Source organism: Nuphar pumila, chromosome 8 (genome assembly GCF_984573655.1).
Source record: "Nuphar pumila chromosome 8, dmNupPumi1.hap1.1, whole genome shotgun sequence".
Taxonomy (NCBI): domain Eukaryota; kingdom Viridiplantae; phylum Streptophyta; class Magnoliopsida; order Nymphaeales; family Nymphaeaceae; genus Nuphar; species Nuphar pumila.
Genome location: NC_143256.1, coordinates 111842735 through 111856889, shown reverse-complemented (window position 1 = coordinate 111856889; position 14155 = coordinate 111842735). Strand labels below are relative to the sequence as shown.

Below are 14155 nucleotides of genomic sequence, written 5' to 3'. Positions count from 1 at the left end.
CGACGGTATACAAAGAACTGATGTATTTGGAACTTTTGCTCAACGGAAGACTTACTAAGGCATTGGTAGACACGGGTGTCACACACAATTTCATCTCACGTGAAGAAGCAGAACGGTTGGGATTACAGTGGGAACAAAAAGAGAGCCGCATGAAAGCGGTTAATTCAGATGCTAAAGCCATCTATGGCGTTGCTCGGGATATACCAGTGCGGATCCACAACTGGTCAGGAAGGATCGCGTTATTAGTCGCACCCATGGATGATTTTAAAGTCATCCTCGGGATGGAATTCTTGAGAAGCAACAGGGCAGTGTCGATGCCTCACCTCAACGTTGTCAGCTTTGAGAGTGAGAGTCAGCCCTGCATGGTTACTGCGATGACAGGAAAACCTTGTGAGCGTTTGGTGTCTGCGCTCCAGTTGAAGAGAGGCATGAAAAGCGGTGACGAGACTTTTCTTGTCACAATCCGTGCTACAGATGAGGTAGAAAAAGTTGTGGATGTCCCAGAGGCCTTAACACCAGTATTAAAGGAGTTCGGTGATGTTATGTCCGCCGAGATGCCGAAGAAGCTACCTCTGAGGCATGAGGTAGATCATCAGATTGAATTAATACCGGGTGCACAGCCACCCGCAATGGCTCCTTATCGCATGGCAATTCCTGAGCTGCAGGAATTACGCAGACAATTGGATGATATGCTCCAAGCAAGAATCATCCAACCATCCAAAGCTCCTTTTGGAGCGCCCGTGCTCTTTCAAGCGAAGCACGATGGGTCAAAGCGGTTGTGCGTCGAGTATAGGGCACTAAACAAAATGACGGTGAAGAACAAGTACCCGCTTCCTTTGATTGCAGACTTATTTGATCAACTTGGAAAGGCGAAGGTCTTCTCTAAGTTGGATCTGAGATCGGGCTACTGGCAAGTGAGAGTTGCAGAAGGGGATGAGGAAAAGACTACTTGTGTAACGCGATATGGGGCGTTCGAATTCTTTGTCATGCCCTTTGGCTTGACGAACGCGCCCGCTACCTTTTCGACCCTAATGAATAAGATCTTCTACCCGCACCTCGACAAGTTTGTCGTTGTCTATTTGGATGACATAGTGGTGTATAGCGACTCGATGGAGCAGCATGTTCAGCACCTTCAGATTGTGTTTCAGACTTTAAAGGACCACGAATTGTATGTCAAGCGACAGAAGTGCCTATTCGGTCAAAAGGAAGTCCATTTTCTGGGGCATATTGTTGGAGGAGGCACTCTCAAAATGGACCACAAGAAGATTGAAGCTATTCAAGCATGGGAGCCACCCTCTAAGGTTCCTGAATTGCGCTCTTTCTTGGGGCTTGCAAATTATTACCGACGCTTCATCAAGGGATACTCGCAGATTGCGGCTGCGCTCACAGATCTGTTAAAGAAAGACAGACCATGGCTATGGTCTGACGCATGCCAGAAGGCTTTTGATGGGTTAAAACATGCCTTGACAGAGGAGCCAGTGCTGAAGTTGCCTAACTGTCGGCAACCCTTTGAAGTGCAGACCGATGCGTCTGACTTTGCTATTGGTGGGGTGTTGCTCCAACAAGGACATCCCATCGCATTTGAAAGTAGGAAGTTGAACGACGCTGAACGTCGATACACGGTGCACGAGCGCGAGATGTTGGCGGTCGTGCATTGTCTCCGCACATGGAGACACTACCTCTTGGGATCGCAATTCGTTGTGCGCACTGACAATGTTGCGACAAGCTACTTCCAAACTCAAAAGAAGCTGAGTTCGAGGTAAGCACGTTGGTAGGATTTCTTGGCAGAATTCGATATGGTCCTCCACTACAACAAAGCAGTAGATTAGCGACGACCACATTCCGTCGCTAATCCGTCGCTAACCATGTTAGCGATGGATTAGCGACAACGCGGCGACAATATGCTTACGTCGCGAATATTTCGACGCTAACTGGCGACGGAATAATTCCGTCGCCAAGTCTGTCGCTAATTGCGACGGAATAACGAGCGCTATATTCCGTCGCCAATCCGCCGGTACTAAACGGCGACCACGGCGTGGCGACGGATTTAATTCCGTCGCTAAGCCGTCGCTAGATTAATATGAATAGCGACGGAATCATCCGTCGCTAATCCGTCGCAAAAACGAAAAAAAATCAAAAAAAAATTATTTAAAAATTAATTACCGAGAACTGTACAATTTATATTTCCTGTACAATTTATATTTCCTGTAAATAAAAAACAAACCACACAAAAAAATTCATATAACAAGTATCTATAATAATTAATCGTTCCACCTTAAAACTAAGAAGTTTAATTATTTACAATTCAACAATTACAATTAGGAAAAATAAAAAAAATAGAACTTCTTCAACACAGTCCTCTAATCATCGCCAAGATTTTGTGCGTCTTCTTGTTCATTGTCTTTATCTGTCCCTTCAGCTCTACTACCCTGATTATCGCTAGCAGCCTACACAAGAAAAGAACAGTCAGTATTGATAAACAAAATATAATGAAATAAATTACACACTATATGTGATTCTATCATGTGCTCATGTGTGATCTAAGGCAATAAAAAAACTCTATATGTGATTCTATCATGCTCATATGTGTGCTAAGGCAGTCAAAAAATTAAATATGTGATTATAGCATGTTCATATGTGTTCTAAGGCATATAAAAAAACTCTATATGTGATTCTACCATGCTCAGATGTGCTTTAAGGCAGGCAAAAAACTATATATGTGATTCGATCATGCTCGTATGTGTGCTAAGGCAGTAAAAAAATTGAATATGTGAATATAGCATGCTCATATGTGCTCTAAGGCAGGCAAAGCCAAAAATTTTATATGTGATTCTATCATAAATGATATATAACATGTTCATATGTGTTCTAAGGCAGTTAAAAAACTCTATATGTTATTATAGCATGTTCATATGTGTGCTAAGGCAGTCAAAAAACAGAATATGTGATTATAATATGCTCATATGTGTTCTTAGGCAGTAAAAAAACTGAATATGTGATTATAGCATGCTTATGTGTTCTAATGCAATCAAAAAAACTTTATATGTGATTCTATCATGCTCATATGTGCTCTAAGACAGACAAAAAGTTAAATATATATATATATATATGTGATTCTATCATGCTCATATGTGTGCTAAGGCAGTAAAAAAATTGAATATGTGATTATAGCATGTTCATATGTGTTCTAAGGCATCTAGAAAAACTCTATATGTGATTCTACCATGCTCAGATGTGCTTTAAGACAGTCAAAAAAACTATATATGTGATTATACCTGAGAGGGACCTGAAATCGAAGATCCCCTATCCTGAACAGCGGCCTTGATCTCATTTCGGAGAAAGGGGGCGACGGTGTATTGGAAGTAGTTATTCAGTGATTCATTAATGATCTCGCGTACATCATCACCGGAAAGAATAGTCGGCTGCTTGGAGCTTATGTCGGCGCAAGAAGTTGGTGAGCCGTAACTGGAAGAACCAATAACTGGTGAAGTGTTCATATTACTCCCAAACCCGAACACGCGACCTTTTTTGGGTTCACCTGCTGCAGTCACCCATGCTGTAGGATCAAATGATGGATGCTGAGTAGCGTCTTCGCCATATCGCTCTACCATTTGTTGCTCATATGCCTCCTACAAAATAATGTTTAAAGTATTCATTAATAATTAATTATAACATTATGATGACTTGCATATATATTGCAATGATTATTAATAGAATTAATACATATCGTTGTCGTTCTCGCCTTCTCTGATACGAAGACTCCCGTGGTCTTCCGTTTATGTGTTTCTACAAACACATCCTTATATGGTACACTGCCTCCTTTTTCTGCTTCCTGCGAAGTTAAATGACAAAAGATTTAGTACACAAATTTGCAACAATACTTATAAAATTAATATTATATATTGATGAGTTACCATTTTCTTTAGGTGGCTCCCAAATGTCTTAGATCCACCTGTGTGTAGATGGGCTTCGGGCATCTTCGATCGATTTTGTGAAGCCTTCGCAGAGCGATTTTTAAATGCATCTCCCGCCCACATATCGCACATTTCATCCCAGTAATCTCTCCTGATAGTAATAGGACCATGGCCCTTCCACAGTAATGGATCATCTACTACGCCAGATGCTTTTTTTGCTGCAGTCTTCATAGTGTGCAGCATGTCTGCAAATCGATTGGCAGTCACCTTCTGCCACACCTTCCTTGCATCATTTTCTTCCACCGTAGTTGCAAAGCGATTCGAAGCCTACAAATATTTTCAGAAAGTTAGTAGACATTGCTTAAATAAATTAAATATGAAACACATTAACTATGAGGAACAACTGTATACCATGAATGAGGACCACAATCTGTCTAACACCTCCTTTGGGTACTCTTTCCATTGAGCAACTGGTCCTGGTAGATGTTCAAGAAGTGAATTCCTAATCTCCCGTACTACTTCTTGTGGCTCAAACCTCGTGCTGCACATGAATTGTTACACAGTAAATATCAATATAAAATATTTAAAAGATATGCAATAATTGAAAACAAAATACTTACGGTCGATTATCGATATACACTATTCGAATGAGTCTTCTTGTGCCAGCCTGAGAAGACCTTGTTTCCTGTGTTGGCTGTTGACTTGTGCGATCAACTGGTGTAGGTGGGTCGTGTACAGGCGCAACATCATCTGTAAAAAAATACACACCAAGTTCTTAGAATGTGCATTTGAACTAATCAAGCATCTAATTAGTTATATGATATACCTATCACAGGAGCCCGTGAAGATGAAGGTTGAGCCTGGCTACTACTGGATGAGCGACCACTATAACCTCCACGAACCATATTCTAACAAATAACATATGTCATACAATACATTCAAATAATTCACATCAAGTATTACAATGCATTCAAGTCATTCACATCAAGCATTGCAATGCATTCAAATAATTCAAATCATTGACATCAAGTATTGCACTAATTCAAATCATTCGTTAATTGCATAAATTATAATACATTCAGATAATTGAAATCATTCACATCAAGTATTACAATGCATTCGAATCATTCGTATCAAGTATTACAATACATTGAAATAAAAATTTTAATCATTCACACCAAGTATTGCAATACAACTCACATCAAGTATTACAATGCATTTAAATAGAGGTTTGTAGTATAAGATTTTGCTCACTAGCTTGAGAATTCTTCCTCGTCACTAGTTTGACTTTCTTCTTCTTCTTCTTCTTCTTCTTCTTCTTCTTCTTCTTCTTCTTCTTCTTCTTCTTCTTCTTCTTCTTCATTGTTTGCCCATCCACTTGGTACATCATTTGGATCACATTCCTCTATGAATGTTTCATCAGCCAATGGAGATATGACATGCATATCATGCGCAACATCGTGACCATAAGCGAAGTCACAGACATCATCTGATTGATAGTAATCACTGTCTTCAGCTAACTCATCTTCTTGTAACTGATCATACTCGGGGTATAGTTTGGATTTCACCTTGCAAACTGCCCACCATTCATTTCTATCTGACTTTTTTATACTCGGATATGAAGTATAATAAACTTGTTGAGCTTGCGAGGCTAATATGAATGGTTCATATGTTCCAAACCTGGATTTATGATTCACCTCCACAATGCCTGAAGCTTTGTCGAGTCTTGTTGCAGTTGGATCAAACCAATGACACTTGAATACCGTAACCCTGTTATTCATGCCTAAGTAAGTCAACTCCATTATTTCCTCTATAACACCGTAGTAATCATGTTCATTTTCACCGTAGCTGCTACCCTTGACACACACGCCACTATTTATCGTTGATTTGTTTATACCGTAGTCTTTTGTATGGAATCGATAACCATTTACGATATACCCGTTGTAGCATTGCACAACTTTGGTCGGACCATTTTCTAAATCACATATTCCTTGATCTTTAACATCACCATGGCGAACCTACGCACAGACATAAACAATTATTGTGATCACGATCAATTAAGTAACTTAGTGTTGTTTATAAGTACAAAATTTATGTTAGCTTCTTTACCAACTGTTTCAACCACTCCACAAACTTAGTTTCACGTTCTTTTTGTACTTCTGCATTAGTGAGATGTGAAACTTTGCTTTGCAACTCCAGATCAAATCGTCTGCAAACCACAAATACTTATATTACCGAGCCATGTATCCACATATAGAACATAAAAGGATTTATAATTGAGTTGCATATACATATACTTACTCGATGTATGGGTCGATCGCTGAACAATTAAAAAGAATATAGATGTGTGCTGCATCTTGCTCTCGATCTGTCAATAGCCTTGATCGGCAACTACCAAATGCATGCCCAAGTCGTTGAAATATCGACAGCTTGTCAGCTACAGTTACTTGTTCTCCATCATCGTTACGGGGCGGGCATGTGTAACGTGTTGAAATATGAGGTTCGAAGTACATAGATGAGAAATTTGAAATCTCTTCTAAAGTGTACGCCTCACAAATAGAGCCTTCTACTCTTGCTTTATTACGAACCTTTTTTTTTAGGTCGAACATGCATCTGACAAGAATATACATTTCAAATTTTAAATATCTGTCATTAAAGAGACAAATATAAAAAAACATATACCTTTCAAATGGGTACATCCATCGATATTGCACAGGGCCACCAACTCTTAGTTCATATGGCAAATGTATGATCAAATGTTCCATAACATCGAAAAATGCTGGCGTAAATATCTTTTCTAACAGACAAACAGTGGTGATGACAGAGTCCTCGAGATTCTTTACATCTGATACAATGACCTCCGATGCGCACAATGTTCTGAAAAATCCGCTCAACTCAGACAATACCCCCCATATAGGTTTGTCTAACATATCATGGAATGCTAGGGGTATCAATCGTTGCATAAAGATATGACAATCATGGCTCTTCAACCCATATAACTGTCCATCGTCAATCTTCACAGCCCGAGCAATGTTAGAGACATATCCATCTGGAAATCTCAGTTGTCTCAACCATTGACATACATGTTTTATTTGATCAGGTCCGAGCACGTACTTCGCCTTTGGTTTCAGTACTTTGCCATTATACTCTTTGAGTTCCAATTCTGGTCTTTTACATATTAATTTTAAATCCATACGGGCCTTCGGATTATCCTTCGTTTTTCCTTTAATATTCATTACTGTATTGAACACATTATCAAACACATTTTTCTCTACATGCATCACATCCAAATTATGTCGTATCAATAGGGTCGGCCAATACGGTAGTTCCCAAAAAATAGATTTTTTCGTCCAATTGTGTTCCTTCCCAAATCCACGGAAGGGTGTAGGACTGCGGGCATCTGTTAATACATCTGGAAAGTATCGCAATCTTCTTAAAATCTCTATGCCAGACAATTTTGATGATGGACCTTCCATTTCAGTTGTGCCTGCTGTAAATGCATTCTTTTGACGTCGGAACGGATGATCGCTGGGTAGAAATCGACGATGGCAATCAAACCAGCAAGGCTTCCTTCCATGCCTCAATCTAAAAGCTTTGGAATCCTCCATGCAGTACGGACAAGCCAACCTCCCATGTGTGCTCCAACCAGATAACATACCATATGCAGGGAAGTCACTGATTGTCCATAGAACAACGGCCTTCATGTTGAAATTTTGTTTTTTGTGGGCATCATACATGGTAACACCGTCATCCCACAGTACTTTTAATTCATCAATCAATGGCCTTAGATATATATCAAGATTTTGGCCAGGTGAGGTCGGACCAGGGATCAACAGAGACAAGAAAAGATTTGGACGTTTCATACACAAGCTTGGTGGAAGGTTGTATGGAGTTACAAATACTGGCCAGCATGAGTATGGAGTTGATCTACCCCCAAATGGATTAAATCCATCTGTACATAGACCGAGTCTAACATTTCGCACTTCCATTGCGAAGTTCTGATGAGTACGATCAAAGTGCTTCCAAGCTTCAGCGTCAACAGGATGCGTGATCTTGTTTTCATCGTGTCGAACTTTATTTGCATGCCATCTCATGTGTTTAGCTGTCTTTGAAGACATATACAATCGCTGCAATCTAGGAGTGATAGGAAAGTAGCGGAGCGACTTGTATGAAACTTCCTTTGATCTCGTGCTACCATTGCCTCTTGTCTTTGGCTTGAACCGAGGATGCCCACATGACGGGCATGATATGTCGTTTTCCTGCTCCTTGAAATACAACATGCAGTGATTTGGACAAGCATCAATCTTTTTGTAACCCATACCTAGAGCGTTGACCATAACTTTCGCACGATAGAAATTTTGTGGCAATTTCTCATCTTTAGGCAACATACTCTTCACAATCATGCACAAACGGTCAAAACATGATTGACTCAAATTATACTCGGACTTCAAATTCATTAGTTGAAGAACTGCAGACAAGATAGTGTGACTCTCACAACCGTTCCAAAGTGGCTCGTCAGCATCTTTAAGTAAATCATAAAATCTACTAGCTGCATCGTTTGGTGATTCTTCATCTACGACAGTTCTTACATCACTAGAACTCATAGCAGAACCCAGTTCTGTTCCTGCAGCATCAAATATCAAATTCGTATATGGATTATCGTGCACCACATTCACCCGTGCATCAAAATCGTTTCTAAATTCTTCTCCATGAAACGCCCAGTTCTGATAATCACTCACAAAACCCTTCCTGTATAGGTGATGTCTAACGCCATGAGGTTCTACAAATCGATTATTCTTACAAATCTTGCAGGGACACCTAATCCGACCTGTGGGATCTACCGTACTGACACTCGCCGTTGCAAATTCAATAAAACTATCGACACCATCCATATATTCATGCGATAACTCATTGTTCACTATCCTACGGTACATCCATTCACGGTTTGCAGTCATTCTGTCGTATGATGTTACGAATAGTATCTTAACGAATTAAGAAAAAAACAATCAGAATGCGACGATGAAGAAAATATCAAATTTATCATGCAATATACTATGTCAAACAATAACAAGAATTTTGATGCATGCATTGATAACTTAATATTTTCATGTGCAAACTATTAATGACATGATACAATCATTTGAAGCATGCTTTTATTATAAAATTTCACATGAAAGTCAAAATCAAATTGAAAGTAACTACATGCAAGCATGGATACAATTACATCAAACATTGCAATACATCATAATCATTCATATCAAATAAATGGCAAACATGTACCTGCAGCAAACACACTTCAATATCTCACTAACTACTACCATGCTTAGCATGGACTCCGTACTCCAAAAATAAGAACACTTTCATATTTCTACATTAAAATCATGCTCAGCATGATCTCCGAACTCCAACAAAGCAGTCCTAGATATCAACAACTAAGTGAGTGTGTGAACAATAAAGTGTTGCATTCAATAAATTAAATAACATGTGATACGTTTGCATCACTTACTCACCACGGGTATTTACCCGATTTGCATTGTTTTTGTCATTTACTTACCACAGGTGGCCGAGCACGAGTTGGTTCCGTTGAAAAATCTGCACAAAAACAAAACAAATTAAGTAACAAACTAACTAATCATGAAACAAGATGAAACACTAACTAAAAAAATTAAAACAAATTAAAACAACTCTAACTAATTGAAAGAAGAGAAAAGAAAAATAGTATATATGTTAAGCCAAATCTAACTAGAAGATGCTAATTTAACAAACCAGCTATAACATGTTGAACCAGTCGACTAACATAAAGTCATAGACAATTTCTAATCTGAACTACTTAGCAAAGGAATAGTAAATCAATCAATTAGTTTACTAGAAAAGATGTGAACTCCGTTTAACCACCACTATCATAAAGAATTCAAATAGCCCTAATCTAACTAACTGATTGTTAGAACATTAAATACCAATCTATCTAAGAAAAATATAATTATAAAAGACTAATAGATTGAAATACTCTAACTAACCAGATTTCAAGAAAACAAATTGAAGTAAAACTAACTACCAGTAGACATTAACAAACTAACAAATTGATAAAAATTTATGAACTACTCTAACTAGAACAAACTAACAAATTGATAAAAATTTATGAAATACTCTAACTAACCACAATTGATTAAATCTCAACCTAGCCAGTTGATTTCGATTTGAATTTTTTTTTTATAATTAAATTTTTTTTTGAATTTTAAATCTCAACCTAGCCAGTTAAACCACCTGCCTTTCCGGCAGGGAAGGGGGTTAAACCCCCTGCCGGAAAGGCAGTTCTGGCATGGGGGGTTGACCCCCTGCCGTGCCTTTACGGCAGGGGGGGTCGACCCCCTGCGTTTTCGGCAGGGGGTCGACCACCCATGCCTTTCCGGCAGGGGGTCGACCCCCCCTGCCGGAAACGCAGGGGGTCGACCCCCCTGCCGGAAAGCACGGGGAGCGGCGGCTGGCGAGGTCGCCGGTGGCCGGCGCAGTCGACAGTAGAGAGGGGGAGACCTGGAGCGAAGCTCGGGGGCCACTGGGTCGCCGGAACTCAGAGCGGAGGCGAAGAGGTGGCTGCAGGGAGGATCGTCGGTCGTCGGCGGCTGAGGACGCCGGTTGCGAGTCGCCGGCGAAGGGGAGACAACACCTCCCGGCAGCAGCCACAGAGGAACAGCAGGGAGGAGGAAGAGGTCGGCGGCGGGTCGCCGGTGCTCGGAGTCTCTGGCGCAGCCGCTAGCCAAGCAGGGAGGTCGGCAGCGAGAATCGTCGGCGAGGCGGCGGCGGCGGCGGCCGGACGGTGGCGAGAGCCGACGGGCGGCGGGAGGGAGAGGGCGGCGGGCGGGAGCAATACAGCGAAACAGGAAAAAGAGAAAGAGGGATGGGATTAGGGATTTACGCGATATTTAGCGACGGCTTAGCGACGGAAACATTCCGTCGCTAAGCCGTCGCTAAATCAAAATACAAAAACCGCGACGAAATATATACTGTCGCTAATCCGTCCCTAATTAGCGACGGATTAGCGACGACAGAGTTCCCTCTCTAAATCCATCGCTAAAATGGTGTTCTTGTAATAAAAAGTAGCGACAAAAAATTTAGTCGCTAATCCGTCGCTAAGTAGCGACAGATTAGCGATAAAATTTGTTTCTTCGCTAATCCGTCGCGAATTAGCGACAGATTCTATCTCTAGCTAATCTGTCGCTAATTAGCGACGGAAAAAATCCGTCGCTAATTTCCGTCGCTAATTAACAATTTTCTTGTAGTGCTCGAGTATAAGCCAGGCAGGACCAATGTTGTGGCCGACGCCTTGAGTCGAAAGGCGGAACTTGCAGCCTTGCTCGCTTGGGAGGGCAGTGTGAGCCAACCGACGAGCGATCTTCTTGAACAAGTGCGAGAAGCTTCGAAAAGTGACCCAATGGCTCAACAATTGATTGCATTGGTGAAGGAAGGAAAGACGCGGAGATTCTGGCTAGAGAATGGTTTGCTCCGCGCTGCGGGCGATCTTCTATATATTCCGCGACAAGATACCTTGAGGAGGCGCTTGATGCACGAGTGTCATGATACTACTTGGGCGGGTCACCCAGGACAACAGAGGACCTTGGCATTGTTGGAACGTGCATTCTACTGGCCGCAAATGCGCGATGACGTAGATGCCTATGTGCGGACTTGCTTGATTTGCCAACAAGACAAGCCCATCAATCAGAGACCCGGTGGACTACTGGAGCCCCTACCTGTGCCTAGTCGCCCGTGGGAGTGCATAACCATGGACTTCATTGTAAGCTTGCTGAAAGCACAAGGTTGCAGTTCGATTTATGTGGTTGTGGATAGGTTCTCGAAGTATGCTATCTTTGTGCCTGCCCCTGCCACCTGCTCAGTCGCGGATACTGCAAAGTTATTCGTGAGGAACGTAATTAAGCATTGAGGAATTCCAGAGAGCATCGTCAGTGATCGTGATGCACGCTTCACTGGCAAGTTTTGGCGAGAAGTGTTTCGCTTAATGGGGACGAACTTGCATTTCAACACAAGTTTTCACCCCCAAACCGAAGGACAGACAGAGAGAATAAATGGCATGCTGGAGGAATACCTGCGGCACTTTGTCAATGTCAACCAAAGGGATTGGGTTGATTTACTTGATGCGGCTCAATTCTGCTACAACCTTCAAAAGAGTGAGTCATCCGGCCATAGTCCATTTGAAGTCGCAACTAGACAACAGTCGCAGACTCTGCACTCCCTTGCTGCGCGAGGACATGGAAAAGCACCTTATGCATACCAGTTTGTCAGGAACTGGCAAGATCAAACAGAGTTGGCGAAGGCATATCTAAACAAGACAACCAAGCGCATGAAGAAATGGGCAGATGAGAAGCGTCGCCCAGCAGAATTTCGAGTTGGAGACAAAGTGTTGGCAAAGTTCTTTCCTGACCGCACAGCTATCTTTCGGAGCCACCACCGAGGCCTTATTCGCAAGTATGATGGCCCCTTCACCATCATCAAACGTGTGGGAAACTTGGCGTACCGGCTGGACTTGCCAGCAAACTTTCAAGTGCACCCGGTATTCCATATATGCAACCTGAAGCCATTCCACGAAGATGAAGGAGATCCTCAACGGAGCATGCCTCAACGTGCTCCGATCCTGCAGCGAGCACCTTTAACAGTTAGGGTACCAGGCAGAGATCCAGATATCATCCTCAACCATTCCAACAACTATCTAGGGGAAGTTAAAAAGTACTTAGTGCAGTGGAAAGGATTGCCAGAATGTGAAGCCACCTGGGAGAAAGCCAGCAGCATGTTTCAGCATCGACGGCTTGTAGAAGGCTACCATGAACAATTGGCGTCGAGGACGGCGCCAACTTAGGCGGGGGAGCGTGTTCCGGACCGCCATGTTTTTCACCTTTTTGCTCTAATGTATACACCTCTTTGGCACTCTAGAGTGCCCCACAAGGCCTTACGGCCTAAGAACCCCGTGTATTCGGACCCTCTCTTCCCCTCTTGATGTACTTTGCTTTCAAGTATCTATAAAGAAGCTTTTTGCATCTTTCTCTCTCTTTGTGCTTGTGCATACGCGTACTCTTGCTTCCGGTCGTGCGCGTGTGTTGTGCGTTGCTTGTGCGCTTAAAAGGCCTGCCTTCGGTGTGTGTGATTGCCCGAAGCTACATCACAGAGGCCTTCGCTTCCCAGCCCGTGACACTACCTGATCCGGTTCAGAGTAGGATGAATGTGTTACTAAAGCTCTATTTGGGAATTGGTTGCTAGGATGGAAGCTTGATAAAATCTTGGACAAACTACTTTAGTAGTGGCTGTCTAAAAAGGTGGCATATGAGATGAGAGTACATGCATTGGAGATTGACATGAGAGTGTATGAAATTGCGACTTCTATATTTGCACTAAATTCTAAACTTTGTACTATTTAGGGTGTCAATGGGTCAGATCTGATTCAGACCTAGGTGAGTCTGAACCCAAATTTGACTTTGAGGTGTCGGTACTAGTTGTTGAGTACCTGATCAGGTCTCCTATAAGAAATTTGAGCCTCCACTGAAGGAATTTCATCCATGCACAACACCCGCGATTCAGATATATCATAGCTAAAAAGGGTGAGCTTCGCAATGAACCGGATCTCCGGCATGGGCTTTCACCATTTTCCGGCACATTCTGCCCATTTTTCAGCACGGACCAGAATCTGCCATGTTTCTGCACAATGGGCAAGCTTATTTTAGGGCTTCCTTCGCACATGCATGGCACCAAATTGTCCTAGAGGTCTGAGCTGCAATTTTGTCCATGCCTTCTCCTCATGGAAAAGTAGAGGTAAGATTGGGCAAGCCACTTAGATAGGAAAGAGCCCATTTAACGTGAAATAGGAAGGAGCCTATTTGGCAGCTCTATTTCTTACCTTTGAGATAGACCAATAGGGCATCTCTCCCTCTATATAAGGATTATTGAAAGAGTTCATTCAGATTATGCAATGAATGAATGAAGTCTTTATAGAATAGTGCTTCCACCCTCTCTCTCTTTCTCCCTCACGTCTCTATCTTCTCTCTCTACTCTCCTTCTTTTCTTCCTTGCCTCCCTCCCTAGTTGCAGCTCCAATAGGTGTTCTTAGGGAGTGGCGTTTGGGCTGAGCATGATCAAGGGCACCCTAAGCTTCTCGGTGCTTCGCTTGGGTATTGAGCATGCCGATAGATGACCCCTTGGCCCTACCACAACCCTTTTGGTGTATGGGTGTGTGGATTCAT

General features: G+C 42.1%; 1 protein-coding gene across 1 annotated transcript; it reads right to left on the bottom strand.

Annotated features, from left to right (window-relative positions):
- Positions 1–2151: 2151 nt before the first annotated feature.
- LOC149830233 (uncharacterized) lies at positions 2152–3521 on the bottom strand. Its single transcript, XM_090015753.1, has 2 exons — positions 3276–3521; positions 2152–2447 (listed from the first exon to the last, which is right to left on the bottom strand). The coding sequence occupies exons 1-2, from the start codon at positions 3495–3497 to the stop codon at positions 2361–2363; spliced, it is 309 nt and encodes a 102-aa protein (XP_089871879.1). The 5' UTR covers positions 3498–3521; the 3' UTR covers positions 2152–2360.
- Positions 3522–14155: the final 10634 nt, after the last annotated feature.